The 25009-nt window shown below is 38.3% G+C and overlaps 1 protein-coding gene across 1 annotated transcript; it reads right to left on the bottom strand.

Moving 5' to 3' along the window:
* Positions 1-17865: 17865 nt before the first annotated feature.
* Positions 17866-18420, bottom strand: LOC142528399 (uncharacterized). Its single transcript, XM_075633445.1, has one exon. It carries the CDS (start codon positions 18418-18420, stop codon positions 17866-17868), a length of 555 nt encoding a protein of 184 aa, XP_075489560.1.
* Between the last annotated feature and the right edge of the window lie 6589 nt (positions 18421-25009).

Below are 25009 nucleotides of genomic sequence, written 5' to 3' on the forward strand. Positions count from 1 at the left end.
ACTAAGAGTTTCGATAGGCGAAGGGTAAGTCCTGTTGAAGTGGGTGTGTACAACTGTTGTATTGTATTCATCAAAGTCTTTTAGTGATACCTTCTGGAAACAGAAGAAGGGGAGACGAAGATTCATCTTCGAACTTTCAGAAATAAACCTTGTGCCATCTACTGTTTTTCTGTTTCACTATTTTTCACCTACTAACCAACAGATCGTTTCCGCACATTATCTTGTGATCTGCTGGTCTTTAAACTTGAACAAGAATCTGCTAGTATCTTTAATAGGACTCTAGCACATCATTCCGAAAAATCGGTTAAGTTTGCCGTTGAGTTTATTCAACCCCCCTTTCTAAACTCAAGCCGATCCTCAACACATAATTTTAAATAATTTTAAGTTTATTAACCCAAAATCAATTCCCATAACTGATAATACCTTTCCATCGAAACCTAACATCCCAAATAATACATTTTCTTACTTCTAATGATTATCGCAGTCTTCGAATCATTAATCCTTACGTGTAATTCTCAAAATTAATTCAACTAGTAACCACGAATCATCAGTGTTTTCTCATAAACCTACATGTCCCATAAAGCATTCATAATTTTCATGATTAACTTATGACCCAAGAAGTATAACATCAATATTAAAACCCAAACATTAATATAGTCAAATCAATTTCAACCTTTCCTAAGGTCCATTAATCAAATTCTTAATCATGTCCAATTCCACCACAAAGCCAACATGCATGAAAATCATATAGTCCTTATTTCATATCGTAACATTCGTAAAAATTCTAAATCATATAATCTTTTACCATTGAAAATCATGCAATGATGCAGATTTAATCATAAAAATCATTTATCATGCGAGCTTAAACATAAATACCGTCCATGTTTTTAAATCATGCAGCATATACTTAATCCATTTTTGAACAATTTTAAGCATATAAAACATATATTCTCATAAAGCTATGAAACATGTGACGTAAACATATAATTCATGTACTCATGAAGGTGTCATCCTAAAATTCATATAAAGCATATAAACTTACAAATTTGGGACTTGACGACTGAGCTTCCCGACACTGATGGTGGCATAACCCTTTACATGAACATTGCTCTGACACCAACTGAAACTTCCACTACTCGTTTTCTTAAAAAGTACTAGAATTTTTTTTTACACTTCTCACAATTTCGGCCGAATTACATATAAATATTTATAAAATATTTTGCACCATTTTTAAATTAAAACAACCAACTAACAGTTAAAAATCCAAAAAACATAGTTTGAATCATAAAATCGTCAATCGTTTTCAATTCCTAAAATAGCAAAATTGCTAAAACTAACAACCTCTTAAAACCACTCATACTCATAATAAAAGTCGTAAAAATATCTTTAATATAATCCTAAAAAAAATCATAAATGATAACTAGTGCGAAAAACTAGCTCTGGTCCTCGGGTTATGTGCACATTCAGTCCAGCAAATTCAACCATCAAGACCTATCATAATCACCTGCATCAATCACACCTAGTGAGTCTAAAGACTCAACACACCATAATCTTGATAACAAGTAATACATATACAGAACACATGCAAGAGTAAAAATACTTGTACGTAAAATAACATTTTCATGAAGATGCATAAACTTTAAACGATAACATTTTCATAAACATTTTCATATTCATCATATTCATATTCATATTAATCATAAACATATTTGTATCCATCATATTCATATACGTATTCATTTTCGTTGAATTCATATCGTTAATTGTGACTTTCGTATTCGTATTTGGGCAATGGATCCATCTACATGTGACCACAGCACTGGATGGCGGTAATATCAGTGACACCCTCACCAGTCAACTGAGCCTTGGCCTACGTATTAACATATCGTGGGGCTCCCTCTAGGGCCTTCTGCCATAAACGGGCTCCCTCTAGGGTATTTTATCTCACGATATCTCCAATCATATCATCGTATTAGTTATAATTACTTCACTTCTTTCAACATTTCGTATTTTCATCTCTTATAAAAATTAAACATGCATATAATGTTTTTCTTTTAAACCAAGCATGCAACATGTCTTTTAACGTTGTCGTTTACCATAAAATTTCCATAAACATGCAACATAATCATATCAACATATAAAATAACATTTAGGAAACTGCCATGACATTTACTAATTTTCGGGTGTAAAATTATCGTTTTACCCCTAAATGTAAAATTTCACGTTTTTGACTTTTTCTTAATTTCATTGACTCTAGACCATCCCAAATAATTATTTAAGTTTACTTTAATTTTTTTGTATTTTTATTTAGCATAAATCGATAATTTTAATTTTTTCTTTAATTATAACATATTAATGCGTTTTAATCTCAAATTAAATCAAACTTTAATATAAAATTCTCAAATTAAAAACTTAGACTTATAATAATTACTTGGCCCTCAAGAACCACGACTCGACCCCCGTTGAGCCATGTTTTCGAATTTAGTTCAAAGGAGACCCTAATTCTCGAACCATGTTAAGACCGTTCGAGCCATGTTTGATTTTCACCGAGCCAAGCCCGAACCACCCTGAGCCGATCCCCCTGACCAGCCCCTCTAGGAACCGTCCTGGACCCTTAGAACCCTTAGGACTCGAACCCAATCCCCACCGATGCCACAAAACCAGAACACATGCCATGGCCGAGAACCTACATGCACTAGGACTCTTCGATATGTGCCTAGGACTCTAGCCACTGGACAAGCCCCTTAACCATACCCTTGTGCCCCTCTAAGGACCCTACTGACTCACCCTAACCCAGCGCAAAGCCCCCTGGCCGAGCCCCTTATCCCTGTGCGGCTGCTGCTCATTCATAACTCTCTCGGGTGGGGTCCTAGCTTGCTAGGACTCCTCTCCAGCCACTTGTCTCGAGTACTAGCGTGCTAGGACACCTTCCCTGACCCAAGCACGTCCCTAGCCCAGCCCTGGTTGCAACCGAACCAAGCCATGCACCATACACCCTTGAACCCGATCCCTTGACACCAAATATCAGTTTTCGGTTTCTAGCTTGTGCTGGCTTCGTGTGCAGCTTGTTGTGCATGTTCTAGGACCCTTAAAATCGTGTAAAACAACCTTTCATCATACCCTAATCATGACAGCCCCTTCATGAACATATTAAACATGTTTAGGAACCAAAAATCATGCTTTAAAATTCACCCTTGATGCAAAAACGAAAATATTCAATGGTGCGACTAGTTTTTCATGCAAAACATAATTAAACAAATACTATGGTGTGATGGATAAGTAAAGGGAAGAGTATGACGTGCCTTTACGTCATTAACACACGAATTATCGTTGACGAATCGAAGAACGGCGACGAACGATGACGAACGATCTCGGCTTGAAATTACTTGACAATTTTCGAATCTTTCTTGTAATTCTTTGTGTGTGCCGTGTGATAAGAGAGAAAATAAGAGTTTGAGGGGTGTAGAGGAGTGAGGCGTGTGATGTGTGTGAGTTATGGGGTGGGTTTGGTTTTAAATAATAATTAAAACACTAATTATAGCTTAGGCCCATTAACTATGTTAGTTAGGCCCAATAAGCCCATTAGTGCTTTTAAAAATTATTTTATTTAATAAAATTTGTGAAATTATTAGCCGAGTTTTCAAAACGTTCGTATTTTTTATGGAAATCCTATCGCGATAAAAATTACGTCATGAAGTATAAAATAACCTCAAAACTCTTTATTTTCAAAAAAATAAAATAAAAAGCATCACCCTTATTTTAAAAATAATTAACTAATAAAAATATTTTCAATTTTTCAACCCACGGTCTCTATTCCTCGATCGCAAGTCGAATAACATTTTCAAATATATTTTAATGCAACCATGTAGAAAACTATTTATTAAACATGTCAACATGCACAACATAATTAATTTATGCAATTAAAACAATTAATTGAAATTCACAAGGAATTTAATAATCTTGAATGCATGTTGTTCACGTGGACTTTCGAATTTTTGGGACGTTACACAATGTCCACAATATTGATGAAAATCTTAGGATAAAATTCTTCTCACAATTGAGGTCAAATTGAGCAACAAGTGAAAGTGGTACCAATTAAATTATAGTTACTTGATAAAAAAATATAAAATTTTACCACAATTCAGAAAAATCAAGTATAAATAACATTTGTTTTATGTAGAAGAATCAAATTCGTTGGCAAGATTGTCAAAGATGGAGTGCAAGATGTAATAAAGACTCGTGCCGTTGATGATGAAAAAATTGCACCAATTATATGAAGAATAATATTTTATTTTCTTTTGTCTCCCCAAATTGGCCTATAAATATGAGTGTATTGTGATGAAGGAATAATCTCTCATTTTATGAACAAAACTTTGACTTCATAATTTTTCTCTCTTTATTTCTTTACTTTAATAAAATTATCATGTTTAGTATTTATTTCAAGTTCTTCATTTTCATCATGAGTAGCTAATCTCTAAAGTCGAGATGAAAAGGTAACACTATCGGTATGATAATAAAGTAATAATATTTAGTTATTTAATCTTTATTTATTATTTATGTTATATTTAGTTTCTTTTATTTAAGTATTTTTATACCCTACTTATAAGTGAGAGTTTTTGATATATTGATACTATATATTATACCAAATTTTTGGTACCATTTAAATATTAGTTTGGTATTACCAACAATATAAAGTGGTTATTTTGGTTTAATATATTTGAATATTATCATAATATTGAATTCTTGGTACAATTTAAATGTTAGTTTGGTATTATCAACCATTTAAAGTGTTTACCTTGATTTGATGTTTACAGATATATAGCTCAATAAATACTTGACAACTTTTATAAGTTTTTGTGTATATAATATATTAATAAGAGAATAATATATAAAAATAATATAAATAATGATTATTTAAATTATTGAAACCATTTTATTAAGTGGATTCTAATTATGTTCATTTATTTCAACTTTATTTAAATACCAAGAGTGGATCATTTCATCTGGACTATCTAATTTAAACATATAAAAATCATCATCTAAGGATAAAATAATTAAAAAAGCAAAAAAATACATTATAGTGAACTTGTAATTACCTTAACTTTCATGTTGATACGACATTCAGACTCACTGAATTATACTTGAAATGTCCACTACTCGTTTTGCTTAAAAAGTACTATAATTTTTTTTAAAAAAAAAACCTTACTAGTTGATCGGCCGAACCCTTACACAAAATATATAAAATATTTTTGAACCATTTTAAAATTAAACTACCAACTAATATTTGAAAATCAAGGGAAATAGTCCAAGCATAAAATCATCCAATTTTTACCAAACCTAAAAAGCAATAATTTGAAAAGTATAGCCCATCCTATCACCTCTCAAAAACATCTCAAGCATAAATAAAAAGTCATAAAATCTTTAACATAAATCATAAACGTAAATCATAAGTGCGGAAAAATAGAAACGATGGTCCTCGGGTGATGTACACCGTCAGTCCAGCAAAGTCAACCATCAAGATATCCATCAAACTCACATGCATCAATCACACCTAGTGAGTTTTAGACTCAGCACATCATAATCTTTATAACAAGTAATAGATATACAGCTCACATGCAACAGTGAAAATACTTTTACGTAAAATATCATTTCATGAACATGCATACTTAAACATCTACATTTTCATTTTTATCCTTTCATATCATATATCATTTCATCATGAGCATATATACATTTTTCCTTTTATTGAAGTCGGATCGTTAATCACAACTTTCCTTTCCTCATAAGGTCGATTGATTCATCTATATGTAACCACAGTACTGGGTGGCGGGGACATCGGCGACACTCTTACCCGTCAACTGAGCCTTGACCTATCCTCATCATATGGAAATATGATTGTCGGGCTCCCTCTGGGGCCTTCTCCCACGAATGGGCTCTCTCTGGGGCCTTCTCCCGTAAATAGGCTCCCTCTGGGCCTCTTCCCTCACGATATCCCCAATCATATCATCATAATAGTCACATTTACTTCACATCCTCCAATGTTTTCATCACTTTAAAAAAATCATGCATTTAATATCATTTTTCTTTTAAGAACAAGCATGCAACATATCATTTAACGTTATCGTTTCATCATAAAATTCATAAATAATCATAATATTCCATAAAAATTTAAAATAAACATTTTGACGTATAAAACAGCATTCAGGGCACTGCCATGACGATTACTGATTTTCAGGTGTAAAATTACCATTTTACCCCTAGACGTAAAAATCCTCGAATTTGACATTTTCTTAATTATTTTGACTCTAACATGTCCAAAATAATTATTTAAGCTTAAAATAATTTTTCCATAATTTTATTTAGCTTAATAATAGACTTTTTAATTATTCGTTTTTTAAAGCGTTTTAATCCCGAATAATTTCAAACTTTAATATAAAATTCTTAAATTAAAAACTTAGACTTTTTATATTATTTTAGCCCTTCTGAACCACGACTCGACCCCTGTGAGCCATGTTTCGAATTTATTTTCAAAAAGAAAACCTTAAGTCCCTCGAACTAAGCCCTTCGAGCCACCTTTATGTTTTTCTTGAGCCAAGCTCGAGCCTGAGCCATCATCTAGCCAGCCCTCCCTTGAACCCTACTGGACCCTAAGAACCCAAGGAACCTGGCCCTAGCTCGAACAGCAAGCCACAACACCAGCTGTAGCTCACAGCCGAGACTCCCCCCATGACAAGGACTCCTCAAACTCATGCCTAGGACCTAGCCATCGAACCAGCCCCTGAACCAGCCTCTTGTGCAGCCACCTAGGACCCTAAGGACTCACCCTAGCCCGAGCCTTTCCTCCCATGCACGGATACACCATGCGTGCAGCACTTGTGCTCTCGGGTTGGAGTCCTAGCTTGCTAGGACCCCTCCCTAGCCCTCTTGACTCGAGTCCTAGCGTGGCTAGGACTCTCTCCATGACTCATACATGACCCTAGCCCAGCTTTATTCCAGCCAAGACCCAAGCCAAGGAACCATGCCCAAAACCAAGCCCCTCGATCACCAAACATAAATTTCGGTTTCTAGATTTTCTTTTGTACGTGTGCAGCATGTTTTGTGTGACTTAGGACTCTTTCTAACATGTAGAAACCACCCTTAAACTATTCCTAATCATGTCAGCCCCTTAGGATCATGCTAAACATAATTTTGGATCAACACACATGATTTAAAAACCATCCTTAATACAAAAACGAAAATATAACCAAGTGTGATATACTTAATTTAATTGTGATGATGATAGTCAAAACCAGTAGATCGCGTTAGTAAACCAGAAGATAGTATAAAAGCAGAAGTTCTCGTATCGCCTTAACAAAGCAGTACTCTTCGAGTAGTTATCGGCTTAGAAAAACAGAAGCAGAACTTGACTTTTGTTGAATCAGAACCTATCGATCTTACATTAAATGTTACCGTTACTCTACCAAGTACAAGTATTAAATGCATCATTAATGCTGTACAAAGTCATTTAATACGTTTTACCAAATATGGTATGAAACAAAACTGATTGTTCTGAAGCTCTTTGCAGGAATCTTTTTAGGTAATAAAGCTGATTCTATCAGAAGTCAAAGAAGCCGTTTTGTTTATAGACTTTGGATTCAAGACTTCTATAAATACACAATATCAACGACGTTTATAGGTGACCCCAACACCGAAACAACGATTACACTCTCTAACATACGAACGTTGATTTGAGCACGCAGAACTATTTATCGTCTTCAAAGCTCAATATACAGAAAAGCAGCACACGCTTCACATTAGTTATCTGATTTTTTTGAGATCATATTGTGCTGGCTGTTTCTTATTCTCTCTACAATCATATTCAAGTTATTATATCTTTGAGAAGAGTTTTTTAACTGGAAAAGAGTCTTTTCCAGAACTTTGCTGTATTCATCTTATTGTGTTGAGAAACTAAGAGTTTCAGTGGGCAAATGATAAGTACTGCTGAAGTGGGTGTGTACAGGTGTTGTACTGTAAAAACCAAAGTCTTTTAGTGATACCTTCTGAAAACAGAAAAAGGGGAGACGTAGAAGATTTTATCTTCGAACTTCCATAAACAACCATTGTCTACTGCCTACAGTTTTATTGTGTTTCACCGTACTCCATCGGATCGTTTCCGCACTATTTATTGTGATATACTGGAATTACTCTTGAACAAGATTAGCTATAATCTCTAACAGGATTCTAGCACCCTTTGCAAAAACGATCGTCAAAGGAACGAGTTTATTCACCCCCCTTTAAACTCTATATCGATCCCCAACAAGTGGTATCAGAGCATATTTTTCTTGTTCTATATTTACAACAGATATGACACACTTCAGCAAGGTTCTTATGTTCTCAAAAGAAGACTTTGATGACTGGAAGATCTGGATGCAAGCTCATCTTGCAGCTCAAGACGATGACATGTGGTTTGTCATCACAGACGGTCCTTTGAAAATCTTAAAATATAACACTGCTATTGTTGTTACTGAGGGAGCACCTCAGATGGTGGAGAAGCACAGAAGTGAATGGACTGGCGAAGATAAAAAGAAAGCCAATCTTGATAATGTTGCGAAGGATATTCTTTACAAAACCCTCGATAAAAATACCTTCAACAAAATCAAAATGTGTTCTACTGCTAAAGAGATTTGGGAAAAACTCATCCAAATCTATGAAGAAAATGAGCAGACAAAGTAGAATAAATTGTCTGTAGAAATGCAGAAATTTGAGAATCTCAAAATGAAAGCTGGAGAAACTCTGAATGAGTTTGATGAACAATTCAGCAGCCTGGTTAATGAACTAACAGCTCTTGGGAAAGAGTATGGCAACAGAGAAATAGCACTCAAGGTGATGAGAGCTTTACCCAGAGAATGAGACTTTAAAACAATGGCTATGAGAGTCTCTAAAGATCTAAACAATTTGGAGCTACATGACTTGTTCGCTGACTTAAAAGCCTATGAGTTCGAACTGGAAGTGAGAAGCGGAGAAGAGCCCTCAACAAATCTACCGACTAAGGCTCTTGCTGCTAGTACTACTGCTGCTGCTGCTGTTGCTGTAGTTGTTCCGCAAGCATTACCTGCTACAATCATTGAGAGCACTTCCGAAAAGACTGCTGAAAATATCAGCAACGATGATATGTCTCTCTTTGTGAAGAAATTCTCCAGATTCATGAAGAAGAATCACCGAGCCTACCAAAGCCCTAACCGGAACTTCAAGAAAGGATTCACCACCTGGTGACATGGCGTGATTTAACTGTGGAAAGATCGGTCACTTTATTGCTGATTGTCCAAAGCCCAAGAAGGATGACCAGAAGAAAAAGGAATACAAGAGGAATGACAAGAAATTCAGAAGAGACCGCAAAGCAATGATTGTTGAGGAAAGCAAATCTAAATGGGCGGATTCTAGCTCTGAGTCTTCTGACTCAGAAAGTCATTGCAGCGAAAGTGATGCAGAAGATATCAAATGTCTCATGGCAGATATTGAACCAACCTCGACATCTGGAGAGGTACTTGACTTTGACTCTGACGAATTTACACGAACTGATTTAATTAAAGCACTGCATGACATGGTGGAAGAGTACTCAAGACTTTCTCAATCATTCGAGGAAGTTAAGATTGAAAATCAAGACTTAAAAGATCAAGTCAGTAAGTTCACTTACTTGCACGAGAACAACTGCAATGATTTAAAAGTTGAGATGAGTAAGTTAAGAACTGAGAATGAAAGAGTGAATGCAAATTACCAAACAATGAGGTCTAAAAACCAGAAGCTATCTATTTTGGTAATTGCATGGAACAAGTCTTCTGTTTCCTTAGAGAAGATGCAAGAATTGCAAAAGCAATCTGTTGACAGGAGCGGTCTCGGATTCAGCAATAATGAAAGAACTTCTGAAACAAGTACTAAGCCAGAGCTGGATAAAGGCAAAGAGAAATTCATTCACTTTGTCAAATCCAGTGTGGTATATGAACCTGAAGCACCAATTGTTCGAGTTGAAAAGACTGTAGATCAGACAAACAGAAGGAAGCATTATGGTCTAGGTTATGTTGAACCTAAGGGAAGAGTTCACCAGAGTTCTGGATCCAGCAAAGGATTCAACTCAAGAGAACAACCCCCTATGAAGGCTAAAAACTACCAGCACTATAATTTTAGACCTGTTCAGAAGAGATACAGACCAGACAACAAAAACAGAAGGGAAGAACAACATTCTAAGATGCATTCTGTTAGAAATAGCAGACCTTCTGTTGCACACACCGCTTTGGATACCTAAAGTACAAGGTCACCTAGAATTGTACAAATGTGGGTCCCTAAAGAACTGATAAGGATTGGACCCAAATAGATTGGGTACCAGATACTAAAATTTGTGTTTGCAGGAACAGGAGAGGAAAGGAAAAATCAGCAGCTCCACATAGTATTTGGACAGTGGATGTTCCAGACACATGACTGGACAGAAAAATCTACTATCAGAAGTAATGAGTTGTACTGGACCAAAGATAACATTTGGGAATAACTCAAAAGGTAAAACCGTGGGTAAAAGTAAGATTATCCATGGTAACATTATTATCAATGATGTACTATTGGTTGAAAATCTTTGTTACAACTTGATTAGCATCAGTCAACTGTGTGATAATGGTAACTCTGTGGCTTTTCGGAACCACACATGCACAGTTAAAAATGTTGATGAGTCTACTGTATTAACTGGAAAAAGAGAAGGCAACACATACAAAGTTTCATGGAATATAGATCATATTAATGTTCCTACGTGTTTAGTTGCTTCTCTTAGTGATAAACATTGGATATGGCATAAGAGATTGAATCATATGAATTTCAAGTCAATCAATAATCTCAAAAAGCAGAACATAGTTGATGGTTTGCCTGATATAAACTTCGTTGAGAATCATGTCTGTTCTGCATGTCAACTTGGTAAGGAAGTCAGATCTATCTTCAAGAATAAAAATAGTAAATCAACTTCAAGGTGTTTGGAATTATTGCATATGGACTTATTTGGTCCAATCCCTATCATGAGCTTAGGGGAATGAAATATACAGTTGTTGTTGTTGATGAATTTTCTAGATTTACTTGGGTAATATTTCTTGCTGGAAAAGATCAAACCAGTAGTCTCCTGGTCAAGCTTATGAAAAAGATTCAAAATGAAAAATTATTTCTGTCATTAAAACCAGAAGTGATCGGGGAACTGAGTTTACTAACAAAATTCTTGAGTTATACTTGGATGAACAAGGCATTCATCATGAATATTCAGCTGTTAGAATGCCACAACAGAATGGAGTAGCTGAGAGGAGAAACAAAACTCTTAAAGAAGCCGCTAGAACAATGCTAGCACATGCATACATCTCTCAGCTCTTCTGGGCAGAAGCAATCAACACAGCATGCTACACATAGAATAGAACAATGATCAACAAAAGGCACAATCAGACTCCGTATGAGATATGGAAAGGGAGTAAGCCTAACGTATCTTATTTTCATGTATTTGGTTGCAAATGTTTTGTTCACAATAACGGTAAAAATTATTTGTCTGCATTTGATTCCAAATCAGATGCTGGACTATTTCTTGGATATTCAGCAGTAAGCAAAGCTTTTAGAATTTTTAATAATAGAACTCTTAATGTTGAAGAATCTATTCATGTTGTCTTTGATGAAGATAGCAGTGCTCCTGGAATTTCTAACATGTCAAATCTAAGTAACAGGTTAGACATGATTCATCTGGAATTGGATAGTGAAGATGATGCAGAAGCTAGTGTTAAAGATGCTCAAAATCCAGAACCAGACATTCCTGGTAGAACCAATTGCTCAGACACAGGATTTACCAGAACCAAAAGTGAACATTCCAGAACCTGATACTGCTTTAGCTGAGCCTTATTTGAATATTTCTGTAGAGCCCAAAAATTCAGTACACGTAAAACCCATACATCTATTAAATTGTCAAATTGTTTATTTATGTTTAAATGGATTTTTGGCGATGCATGATTTATTCAAATGCATTATTTTAAATTATTTATGTTTATGTAATGCACGTTAAAATATTTTCTTGAGTTTCATGTTTCAGACGATTGTTCGTTGCGGGATCGAGGAAAAGAGACCGGCGACGAGTTTGGCAATTTTAAAACATGATATTTTATTTTAAGTTAAGAATGGGGTATTTTAAATAATTTATTAAGTTTTTACCATTTTAAAGCCTAAATTATCTATTTAGCTATTGTATGATTTATAAACTTTTAAAAGTTATGACACTTGTGCAAGTTATTTTAATTTAGAGATTTTATTTAAATTAGCTTGTTAATTATTAATTAAGAAAATTTTCCTCCTAATTAACACTAATAACATGAACACACACTTTTACACACAATAATAATCAGCTAACACACACACACACTTCATTATTCAGATTTTTTATATTTTTGAAAGAGAAACCTAAGGTTCTTGGTCTAGAGAGCAGCCGCCCTCTTCCTCTGAATTTTCAGCAAGTTTTCGTCACTTTCGTTGTAAGAAAATCGTGCCACGTTCGTCCCGAATTATCTCTCGCATCCTTTCCGCTTCGGTGTTGCCGTTCGGTAACGTTAAAGATTTAAAGACATGTATATTTTATTTTTACTGCGTTGATCTCGTCATATTATGCATTGTGTTGTTCATTATGCGTAAAAATCCATGTGTGATGTGCAAAGTTTGAGCAGAAAATTGTTGGATCGATTTTTGAAACGTTTTTAGATCTAAAACTCGTAATTTACTGTCATTTGAATTACTGCGATTTTTTGGTCGAGTTTATGGAAAAAATTTCAACATATGAAACGTAGAACTTTTTGATACCTTCGATTTGACAGTCTATTCAAAATATTTGAATAAGAAATAAGTGAGTTATGATCGTTTTAGTGGGACTGCTCAAACTGCGACTTTTATGAAAATGTGTTCTTGACATGTTCTTGAAGTTATTTGTTGCAGGCTTCGTTGGGCATCGCCGGGCTTGTGCTACTGCATTTAGACATGATGTGGGATGTGTTTAAGTACTATTTGAGATTTCGTTTCAAGTCGGGGATGGCTTGGGAGACAATAGAAGTCGTAGGAAGATAATGATGTCGAGTTTTTGAATTGTGTCGTCGTTCGGTAACGTTAAAGATTTAAAGACATGTATATTCTATTTTTCCTGCTGTCGATCTCGTCATATTATGCATTGTGTTGTTCATTATGCGTAAAAATCCATGTGTGATGTGCAAAGTTTGAGCAGAAAATTGTTGGATAGATTTTTGAAACGTTTTTAGATCTAAAACTCGTAATTTACTGTCATTGAATTACTACGATTTTTTGGTCGAGTTTATGGAAAAACTTTCAACATATGAAACGTAGAACTTTTTGATACCTTCGATTTGACAGTATATTCAAAATATTTGAATAAGAAATGAGTGAGTTATGATCGTTTTAGAGGGACTGCTCAAACTGCGACTTTTATGAAAATGTGTTCTTGACATGTTCTTGAAGTTATTTGTTGCAGGCTTCGTTGGGCATCGCCGGGCTTGTGCTACTGCATTTAGACATGATGTGGGATGTGTTTAAGTACTATTTAAGATTTCGTTTCAAGTTGGGGATGGCTTGGGAGACAATAGAAGTCGTAGGAAGATATTGGTGTCGAGATTTGGAATTGTGTCGTTTTGTTGTTGATTGTCGACGTTGGGGTTGTCGGATTGTTGGCACGGGTTGGAGTCAATACCGTAGCGTCCTGAGATGGGTCTCGAAGTATCGATTCTTAGTCCATTCAATTGAGTGGGGGAATTAAGCACAATATAAGAATTTCCGCAGGTTTGTTTTCACCCGAGGCTAGCCGGACCCTTACACGGACCCAGGCACGGGGTCAGTGCCCTTGTTTCTTCCGAAGTGCCATTTTCCAGTGCCTACATGGACCGCTAGACGGACCCTAGCACGGGGTCCATGTCCTTGCTTATTTTGGGTGTATTTTTACCAAGCCTACACGGACCCATGCACGGGGTCCGTGTACCTTCATTTTGGGAATAATTTTAATTTCACATTAATATTTGATTTGGGGTTCAAGACCACGATTAATACGATAATTAAACGAGGTCAAGTCCCGAGCGAACTAGAATGTCATAAGCTACTTATTCACTTCGGTGGGGAGCTCGAGTACCTACGTCTAAGTTATGCAAGTTAAGTATTTTAAACTCACGTTAGTATGTGCAGCAGTGGCCCAAGCGAGATCCAACGAATCCTTCAACACCAAGTAAGTATGTTCGACGTGCAAAGAAAATACTTTTAAGTTTTTGAGGTATGCTTAATGTCTTGTGACCAAATTATGTATGGGATTGGAAAGCGGTAAGTATGACCAGGGACCAATCCACCCCGTTAAATTATGAACGGGTTTAGATCAGGATTGGAAAGAGGTAAAGTATGACCAGAGACCAATCCACCCGTTAAATTATGAACGGGGATCTCATGTATGTGGCAGTGGATCTTCCCTGTCAGCTCAGTACTGTGGTTTAGTCTGATCAGGCGTATTTATGTATGGGTCACTTGCTTCTCACCTGTGCTATCAATAAGAAGGAGCCATTTCCGTGGTAAAATTGCATGTCTTACGCAAGAAAGATTAAAAGCAAGCAATCGATATTTCACGATCAAGGGTGTAATGAACCTCTTTGGTTAACACCAAAAATGGGATAAATCGATCATCTTTTGATAATACATATAATCTTCCAAACAATACTGCCCTCTTTTCCTCCACATCGTTATTTCCTCCATCGATAGAAACTTATGTATGTGCAAGTATGCAAGCATGTTTAAGAAAAATTTTATGTTGATGGCACGTCTATGTTATGTATGTATGTGTTTGCACAATATTTGATATTTGCGGGCGTTCCAGGTGCGAAGATGCACCGATTTATGTGAAAATGATAAAATCTAACTTTTAAATATTCAAGCGACGTGAATTCTAAATTCGACCGTCAGTTCTAGTCTACTAAAACAAATGCAATGCCAAAATAAAGAAAACTATTGGAAATTGATGCAAATAAACCCCTGACATGATTTTGAATTTACAAAACTATATGAATTCATCAAAGACATGAAAAATATAATAACTTGTTGCTGAAATCTAAAATAAGAAGACATAAAATGCTAGAAATGTACTGGAAAGCTTGAAAACTAATTCTTGAAGATTGGAAATTCTGCAGAGAGCTTTTTGCATATTTGTATGTGTTGAGTTGTGTGTAGACTCCTGTCTGTGTCTCCGCCGATGTCTTTTTCTTCCCAGTGATGTGTCGTTTCTCTCTACTCCCCCATGATCCACATTCTCCCAATTTTCATGCCACGATTTCTATCTATCCTCCTACGTTCTCCTCCCTTTTCCGCGCTCTGTGACCAGTTTTGAATCGATAAAAATCAATCCGATACACTTGACGGGCCTATGGAATTTAATTGAGGCCTCCCTAATTTCATTTAAGGTTTTACAATTAAATTGGATTTCAGAATTAAATTGGGCTTTCATAATTTAAATATTTTAACCCAAACAATTGCCCCCCGCAAGCAATGGGCCAAAATGCTTGTTGGAAGCCCAGTCTGACCCATTTATTTACAGTGGCCTGTAAGCCTTTGTCTTGTGAAGTGGGCTCCCAACATTGGGCTGATCGCCCAAGACCAATTCTTTGTTGGACTCTTTCATTGCTTCTTGTATTTCCCTCCTCTAGATTCAAATCCAAAAACCTTCGGCCCTCTTTTTTTTCTTCCCCTTCAGCGCTCCCGCTCCACGCTCCCTGCTCTTCGTTCTCAGCTGTCATTGGAAGGTCGGTTTCTTTGTGTCTGCTTGCATCGCCGTCGTATCCCCTACACTGTGGTCGCTGAAGGTTCAACAATGGTTCAAGACTCTTCTCCGGCGTGTCCCTCTGAACCGAGCACTGCGGGCGCCTTGCCTGTCTCAACCGCCGTTTCAGCTTCACTGCTCGTCGCGTTCGCTGGCTCCGCTACCGGCCCCAATCCGTTCCTTGCTGTCTCTGGGTCATCGATGGGCTCTCAAATGGGTGCTAGAAAATTTCCCTCGGCACAGGTGAACTCCCCACTCGGCTCGGGTCGTCCCTTGGCAGCCTCTATATCAACTTTAGACACTCCTCTTGGCGTCTCTGTTCATCCCACGCAACTCATGCCCATGCCGACTTTCCGAGTTGCTGCGCCTGCTCCCGTGGATTTCTCGGGGCGGCCGATTTCACTCTCCCTCGGACATGGGTATTTTCCTCTTCTCTTTTCTTGAATTGTTACTCAGTGTTTCTTCGCTCCCCGAAAGTTGTCGATTCTCCTTGATTGAATTGAAGTTTCCTTTTTCGCTTTGTATGACTTTGTATCCGAGAAACCAAAGGATGGGCGATTAGTTTATCTGTGTAGTTGGGCTAACTCTTTTGACGCCGGGTTTTTGTGGAGAATTACGGATTTGGTATTATTAGGCCATTCATTAGCCTTTGCTTTGTAGGTGCGGTAGAGTGGCCATTGTTTAGCCCTGTAGTATACATCAGTAGCAATTGGTTTTCTGAATATTTCTTGCGTAGATGCAGTGGTTTTCTTGTACACATCGATATGTCTATTTCTAGCAGGTGATCATGGGTCAAAGATTGGCCATGAGTTGGCCTCGGTTCTTCGGTACATTTGATATTCATGCCTTGATGTTTATTTTTGGAGCTTCCCGAACCACATGTATCTTTTAACTTTTATGTGATCTCTTGTGCTCTTACATGCTGCATCCACTCAAGACGATTCCCTCGTCCCTAACATTATGAATTGCACTTCAGTCAAGCCCCTTTCCCGCATTCACGTATATGCATTTTCACTTCAGTTGGACCCCTTTTCCGCATATATATATATATGCATTTGCACTTCAGTCGGACCCCTTTCCCAGCATACACGTTTACTTACTGTTCTTGTATGCGGTGACTCCGCTTTTGATTTGTTGACTGTTGGTTTGGTGTTGTGGTTGTTGGGTGATGGATGTGGAATGAAGGTGGGTTTGTATGTGATGTTGTGGATTGGATGTTGGGAAGGAGATTATATTCGTTCTTAATCAACTTAACCCAACTCATTTCAATAGCTTCAATCAAAACCATATGTTGGCCTAAAACTCCCTGCTCGAGATTATTTCCTCCCCTGATCCCTGATTGAAACAAACTGAATTCAATATGATAAAAGTGGCCTCCTGGCCAACTTGAATTGATCGTTTATATTTTTTGAATCATAACCAACAAATACTTACATTAGTGGCCCTAAGGCCTATTTCAACTAAACTCTTGCAACATGAAGCTAAAACATATAAAAATGGCTGGTTAGCCTATTTTTCTTCAAAAGTCAACTTTTGGGTCCTCTTGGGGTTCTCATAACGCCCTTGTTCTCTTCTGTTCTTCCTTTATTACTCGTTATCCGCTCGGTGAGCTCAACTCCCCGCTCAGTGTGTTTCTTTCCTGCCGTATTCTAAGTGGCCTCAAGGCCTACTTCATGGGTCTGTCACTGCACATGCAAACAAACAATTTATATAATGGCGGTACGGTCTACTTCACCATGATTTCTCGTACCATAATAATATTGGAAATATCGACCGAAGTCATATATAGTAAGTGGCCATAAGGCCGACTCCCTAGTGAAACAAAGGACCTTCAAAATAAAGAAACTGGCTTACTGTCCCACTTTCTCCGATCAATTTTATTGTTGAATCATAAACAAAAAATATTTATTTCAGTGGCCCTAAGGCCTACCTCAAATGACATCTTGAAATAAGGAACTAAATATATACAAAAGTGGCCCCGAAGGACAACTCCCCACTAAAGAAGGCCAACTCCCCACTGAATATCAGCCTTCGTGTTTGCTTCACTCGCTAGCTTTTTCCATTTCCTCACTCATACTTGGAAAATAAGGCTTGAGATACTTGCCATTTATGCATCTTTTGTGTGGATGGCCATCTAGACTTGATAGCCAATATTCATTTCCGTCTAACACCTTATGTACTTTGAATGGTCCCTCCCAATTGGGAGACCACTTGCCCAGCTCCCTATCCTTTGTTCCTAAAGGCAATATAGCCTTCCACACTATTTCCCCTTCATGGAAGCTTTTCTTGTTAGCCCTTTTGTTGTAGATTCTTGCAACTTTCTGTTTCTGTAACAGCATAGCATTGTACGCTTGGATTCTCAGCTCATCCAGTTCTTCTAACTCCATGATCATTGCTTCATTATAATGTTCCAGGGAAAGTTCATTTTGCCTTGCCACTCGCATTGATGGCACCATAATCTCCAACAGGAGCATTGCATCGTGGCGAAAGCTAAAGGAAAAAGGGCTCACTCCAGTGGCACTCCTCTTGGATGTTCTGTATGTCCACAAAGTTTCTGATAATAACCGTGGACAATCCCTGGGATTTACTTCCATCATTTTCTGTAAAATATTTATTAAAACTTTGTTCGATGCTTCGGCCTGTCCATTGGATTGTGGCTAATGAGGGGATGAATTTCTCAATTTGATTCCACAGTCTTCTGTGAATTCCTTCATATCTGAACCAGTGAACATAGTTCCCTGATCCGTGGTCAGGGACTCTGGAATTCCAAATCTATGAATAATATTCTCTTTCACAAAGTTAATGACATCCCCTTGTTCTGCTTTCTTCAAAGGCACTGCCTCTACCCATTTGGTGAAAAAATATGTGGCCACAAGGATGAATGAGTGGCCTTTAGATGATGCCGGATAGATTTTCCCTATTAGGTCCATGGCCCAACCCTTGAACGGCCATGGTTTGACAACGCTGTGGAGCTCGTCCGCAGGAATTCTTTGGATGTTCCCGTGTTTCTGACATGGCTGGCATCCTTTAGCATATTTGATGCAATCTTTCAGGATGGATGGCCAATAGTAGCCATACCTCCTTATCAACCATCTCATCTTTACTCCAGATTGATGCGCTCCACACACTCCCTCATGAACTTGCTTCATGATCTCCAATGCTTCTGGAAAACTTATGCACCTGAGGAGCAGACCATCTAAACCTTTCCTCTACAAAGCTCCCTCCATTAAGACATAATTAAGACCTCTCATTTTTAAACCATGTGAAATATCTCTCTCGGTTGATTCTAGCGCCTGTTTTATGTCATCCCTCCAGTCACTAGCTAAGTTTATATCCAAGTTGAGAGTATCTACCTGAATCCCTCTTTGCTCAATTGAAGGGTGGTTTCTCTTCTGAATCAACACTAGCCTGTGTGTAAGTTCTGGAGACATCTTCAATCTCGAAGCAATCTGTGCCAGCTCGTCTGCCTCCCAATTTTCTTGTCTTGGGACGTGTATTAATGACACTTCTTCAAAATCATCTAGAAGTTGGGATGTCCGCGGTATAGTACGGAGCCAAGGACAAACTTGTGCATTTGAACTCCCTTGACAGCTGTTTGATTACCAGCTGAGAATCCCCTGATATTAACAATTCTCTCGCCCCTAAATCTTTCAGAATTTCCAATCCAATGACCAGTGCTTTGTATTCAGCCTGATTGTTGGTGCATGAAAAACCCAAATTAAAGGATAGAGCGGTTTTCACACCTCTTGGGGAGGTGATCACAATACCAGCTCCCGCTGCTATTTCTGTACTTGATCCATAAAACTTCAACTCCCATGGTCGAACTTCCACTATACAAACTAGAAAACCAACCTGCTCTCCAATAGACTCATCAAGTGAAGGATGATCAGCTAAAAAATTGGCTATAGCTTGGCCTTTTACTGATTTTTGGGGGTAGTAGGTCAATGTAAACTCGGTCAATGCTAAAGACCATTTGCCAATTCTCCCAGAGAGGATGGGTCTATTAAGCATGTATTTAATCAAGTCGATTTTAGTCACCACAAGCACTCTTGATTGAATCAAATAATGTCTTAACTTAGTATATGCGTAATGCAGTGTTAAGCATAGCTTCTCAATCACAGAGTATTTTACCTCTACTTGAGTAAGGAATCTACTCAAATAATAGATAGCCTGCTCATTTCCTTCGTGAATATTTTGAACTAATAGACATCCAATCAATTCATGAGCAGCAGAGATGTATAATTTAAGGGGCATTCCATACCTGGGAGGCATCAGACAGACGGGTTAGATAGATATCTCTTGATCACCTCAAATGCTTGCTGATGTGATTCTTCCCATTTGAACTCCCCGCTGTCTTTGAGATTCAACAAACTGTGAAAATTCTTTTGTCTTCCCTGCAAGGTTAGAAATAAAACATCTCAAGTAATTCACTTGCCCAAGGAAACGTTGTAACTCTTTCTTGTTCCTAGGTGGATTTGCCTCCATTATAGCCTTTTCCTTGTTTTTATCCACCTCGACTCCCCTTTGATGCACCAGAAATCCCAAAAAGTTTCCTGCTTTTACGCCAAAGACACATTTCAACGGATTTAACTTCAACTCATGTTGTCTCATTTTTGGAAACTCTTCCTCAAGTGTTTAATGTGATCAGCAGCTTGTTTAGACTTCACAACGATATCATCTATATATACTTCAATATGATGTCCTATCATATCATGAAAGATCGAATTCATAGCTCTTTGATACGTGGCTCCCGCGTTCTTTAGCCCGAATGGCATAACAAGCCATTCAAATGTACCAACAGCTCCCGGGCATCTGAATGCTGTTTTGTGAGTGTCAGTCTCTGCTATTTTGATCTGGTTGTAGCCCGAGAACCCATCCATGAAGGATAATAATTCATGCCTAGCCACTGAATCAATCAACATATCAGGTATCGGCATTACATACACATCTTTGGGAGTCGCACAGTTCAAGTCTCGTAAGTCAATGCATATTATGATCTTGCCATTCTTTTTCATGACTGGCACAATGTTCGAAAGTCATTCGGTATATCTGATTGGTTTTATAAACCTGGCCTTTAACAATTTCTCGACTTCTTCTTTTACTTTCAATTCAACTTCTTTTGACATGCGACGAGATGGCTATTGAAATGGTTTGAAACTTTCTTTGAGTGAAAGTCGGTGTTCGACCAATTTCCGGTCCAACCCTGGCATGTCATCATAACTCCATGCAAAACAATCTTTGTACTCCTTCAACGTACTGATCAAATCTTGCTTCAACTGCTCTTCCAGTAGCTTACTCACATACACTACTTTTGGATTCTCAAACTTCTCCAAGTTAATCTCTTCCAACGGGTCTTGTACTTCGTGTTGGCCATCCTCCATTTGAGATGGCGCCATCAATAATTCATCAACTTGGAGTTCATCATCTTCGTATTCCTCTTTTTGGACGGCCTCAGTTCCATAGGTGTCACATGGTTCCTCCTCTTCTAATTTGTTCAGTACTTGATCCACATGTGCCTTCCATATAGAGTTTGCAGCTACCTCTTTTCCTTTTTGGTTCAAATCAATCATCAATCTCCTCAATCAGCGATTGAATTATCGGCCTAGGTGGCACGATAATAGTAGGCTTGAGGATTCTTTCCAACACCGAGCTTGGAGTTGGTGTTTGCATGTACAATGGATTTTCTTTCTTGCTATTGCTACGGATTTTGATGGGCCCAAAATCACCATTGTAATATCTGGCCTCCACTGCACTTGCACTTGTTTGGAACGGCTGTCCATCCGCTTCTACAACCTCCACATCATCCCCTTTCCAAAACAACAGCAGTTGGTGCATTGAGGATGGGATGCACTAGTTTGCATGGATCCAATCTCCGTCTAACAACGCTTGGAAGTTGACGGAAGGAGTTCACCACAAAAAATGCACATAAAGACGATATGCTCCCTACAGTAACATCAGCGGGGAACACTCCAATGGTCTTGGTGGTTTCCCCTATAAACGCAGCAACAGAAACCTCAATAGGGATCAAATCTTCTTCAGTTTTGCCCAGATTTCTTAACATCCTTACTGGAAGAACATTCACAGTTGCACCATTGTCAATCAAGACCCTAGACACTGGTTTCCCATTGACATGGGCCTTAATGTACAATGGCCTTATGTTCTTGGTCATGGCCGGTGTAGTCTTCTCAAGTATCATCTGTTGAGGCTTATTTGGGTGGCCCTCCTTGACAATCACTCTTGCACTCCCTTCACGGAGTTTATTTGCGTGTTCTTTCTTTTGCATTGATTCCTTGGGCATCAACTCCCCCATTCTCTTCTTCTATCATTTTAAACATCTCTGGTAGTATCACCAATCCTATGGCACAATCCACAGTGATGTGAAACTCTCCAACGCAAAAATTAATTGTTTTTCTTATTTGATCATCCTCTTCGCTTAACAAATCATCATCATCCTCCACAAACTTATCCTCAGTAGCCGATCTTCCAAACTTGGATTTACTCCCCACTGGCTCCCTGGAGACTGGAACATCAATTGTGGGTTCATTTCTCAACTTAGCGGACTCCTCTATTCTTACAATAGCTCTTTCTCTCAACAGCCGTCTCTTTTGAGTCCTAGTCGGTGGCCTAGGGAAATTTTTGTGTTGGGCCACTCTCCAAGACTCACTGAACTCCCCTCTAGCTAGAAGGACGTATCTGGGCTTTGCTTTCCTTCTCTCAATCATTTTTCCTTTTGAGATTTCATATGCACGCCGCTCTCTGCCTCGATCAGGTGATACTTTCCTGGTTTCCACCTTTCATGACTCAACTCTACATATGTTTCTTCTGTCCGAGTATCTCTGGTGCTGATCACGAGATGATTTCCTTCTGAAGTTTTGATTCTCACGCACTGGTCTTTCAATGAAATGTTGGTTCCTCGGCCTAGAGGCCGCGGATTCGCCAACATCCCTGGTTAAACACTGCTGAAATATTCTTAGTCGATCGGTATTATACCTTCCAGTGACTTCATATAGTTGACCCTTCGGGATCCAGCATTTCTTGATTATTCTCTCTTTCATCGCAAATGAACGGCTTCTTTTCTCGTTGAGAAGATCCCTCAAATCAGCCACATTCACGTTGACCAAAGCTACTGGGGGAAAATGATCATCATCCACCGCCATAGACTCCTGTTTGTTAGAGAACTTCACGACTCCCTTGTTAATTCTGTCCTGCAAAATGTTCTTGAACGCCCAACAAGATTTAGTAGCATGATTGTAGGAGTTGTGGTACTTACAATACTCTCGTCCTTTAAGCTCTTCCGTGGGTGGCATCCTGTGATCAGGTGGAAAAGTGATGAATTTTTCTTTTACCAAGAAATCGAAAACTTCCTCGGTCTTTGACACATCAAATGTATATTGCATGTGTTTGGGGAGTTGGGAGTTTTTATTCTTTTCAAGTTCTGCTGGCTTCTTTTTTAGCAGGGGAACTGTGCAAGAACCAGCTGATCGAATTTCTGACAATGCCACGTCTTCCACCTCCTGTTAATAAGACCCCATAGAAGTTTTCTTCTTGTATGACTCTTCCCGCAATAGTTCTTCGTATTCAGCCACTTTGTCAGCCAGCTCGAAGAAATCCCTGAACTCCATACCTTGGAATTTCTTCCTTAATTCAAAATCCAGCCTCTTTTGTGCCATCTTCACGAACTCGGTCTCAGGTAGGAATATCTTGAACCTATTATTTATCTTTTTGAACTTGTCTATGAAAGATTCCACATATTCTCCTTTCTTTTGGGTGACTCTAGAGAAATCGGCGACGCGCACTTCTGGCTCTGTTCTATAGAATTGAATTTGAAATTTTCTTTCCATCTCTTGCCAATTCATCACTGAATTTCTGGGGAGTGAGGCATACCAAGCAAATGCAGTCCCTGTTAGAGAATTTGGGAATAGGCGCAACTTTAAATTGTTTAAGTTCTCTAAGTTAGCTATTTCTCCGCACTGGATGGTAAATTTGGCTATGTGTTCCATGCTGGACTGGCCATCCTCCCCAGAGAACAAGCTGAAATCATGAACTCTATAACCCATTGGATATGGGTTATTCACGTCTATGTATTCTGGATAGGGTTTGTGGAATTCTGGTCGGCCTATCTGCCACAAAGCCGGCCCATATAGCTCTTGAACAGCCTCTATCACCATTTCTGGATCAACCACGTGAATGTTCCGAGCTGGGAGTGGGTGATGGTAATGATTTGCCCCCCGAGCTTGAAACCCTGCATTTAAACCAATATTAGCTCCTGGGAAGCACCCATCTACTCCTTGATAATCCATCTGTGACATGTCTTCGTACGCTCCCGGTTGATACAGAGGATTTTTCATGCTGTACACCTGAGTAACAGGTTGCTTCGAGCTTCCCACTCCATGAACACGTGAATATGGCTGAGCTCTCCCTCCTAAGGTTTATTCTCTTCTGTGAGGTGGTGTATACCTTCTTTCTGGCTGATTCGGGAGAGTGAACTTCAGGCGGAGAGGATCGCCTGCCCTTGAGTTTCCTACTCCCTGGTCAAACTCATGGACTTGGTTGCTTTCCTGACCAGTCTCTTTGACAGTGGTATTTTGCTCCCCTCGGGTAGACTGATTCGGTTTACTCAGTAGAGTCTTCAAACAGTCAGACATTGCATTTAGATAATGCCAATGAGATTTCTTCAATCTTTTTAGCAGTCAATTCTTCCATCACCCTGTTTGAAACTTGATCGTATGTAGTAGAAATCTCCAGATCTACTTCTTCAGCCTGTGTTTCAACAACAGGTTGCTCGGGCTGTTGAACCTGTGTTCTCTCCTGATTAGTCAGAGACTCCCCGCTCTCCTGAGTGACGTTTTCTTTTCTTCTTGGCGGCATAGCGAGTCCCATTGGGCGTGCCAAAAATATGTTTGCACAATATTTGATATTTGCGGGCGTGTCAGGTGCAAAGATGCACCGATTTGTGTGAAAATGATAAAATCTAACTTCTAAATATTCAATCAGCGTGAATTCTAAATTCGACAGTTAGTTCTAGTCTCCTAAAACAGATGCAATGCCAAAATAAAGAAAACTATTGGAAATTGATGCAAATAAATCCCTGACTTGATTTTGAATTTACAAAACTGTATGAATTCATCAAAGACATGAAAAATATAATAACTTGTTGCAGAAATCTAAAATGAGAAGACATAAAAT

Source organism: Primulina tabacum, chromosome 16 (assembly GCF_025594145.1).
Source record: "Primulina tabacum isolate GXHZ01 chromosome 16, ASM2559414v2, whole genome shotgun sequence".
Classification (NCBI taxonomy): Eukaryota; Viridiplantae; Streptophyta; class Magnoliopsida; order Lamiales; family Gesneriaceae; genus Primulina; species Primulina tabacum.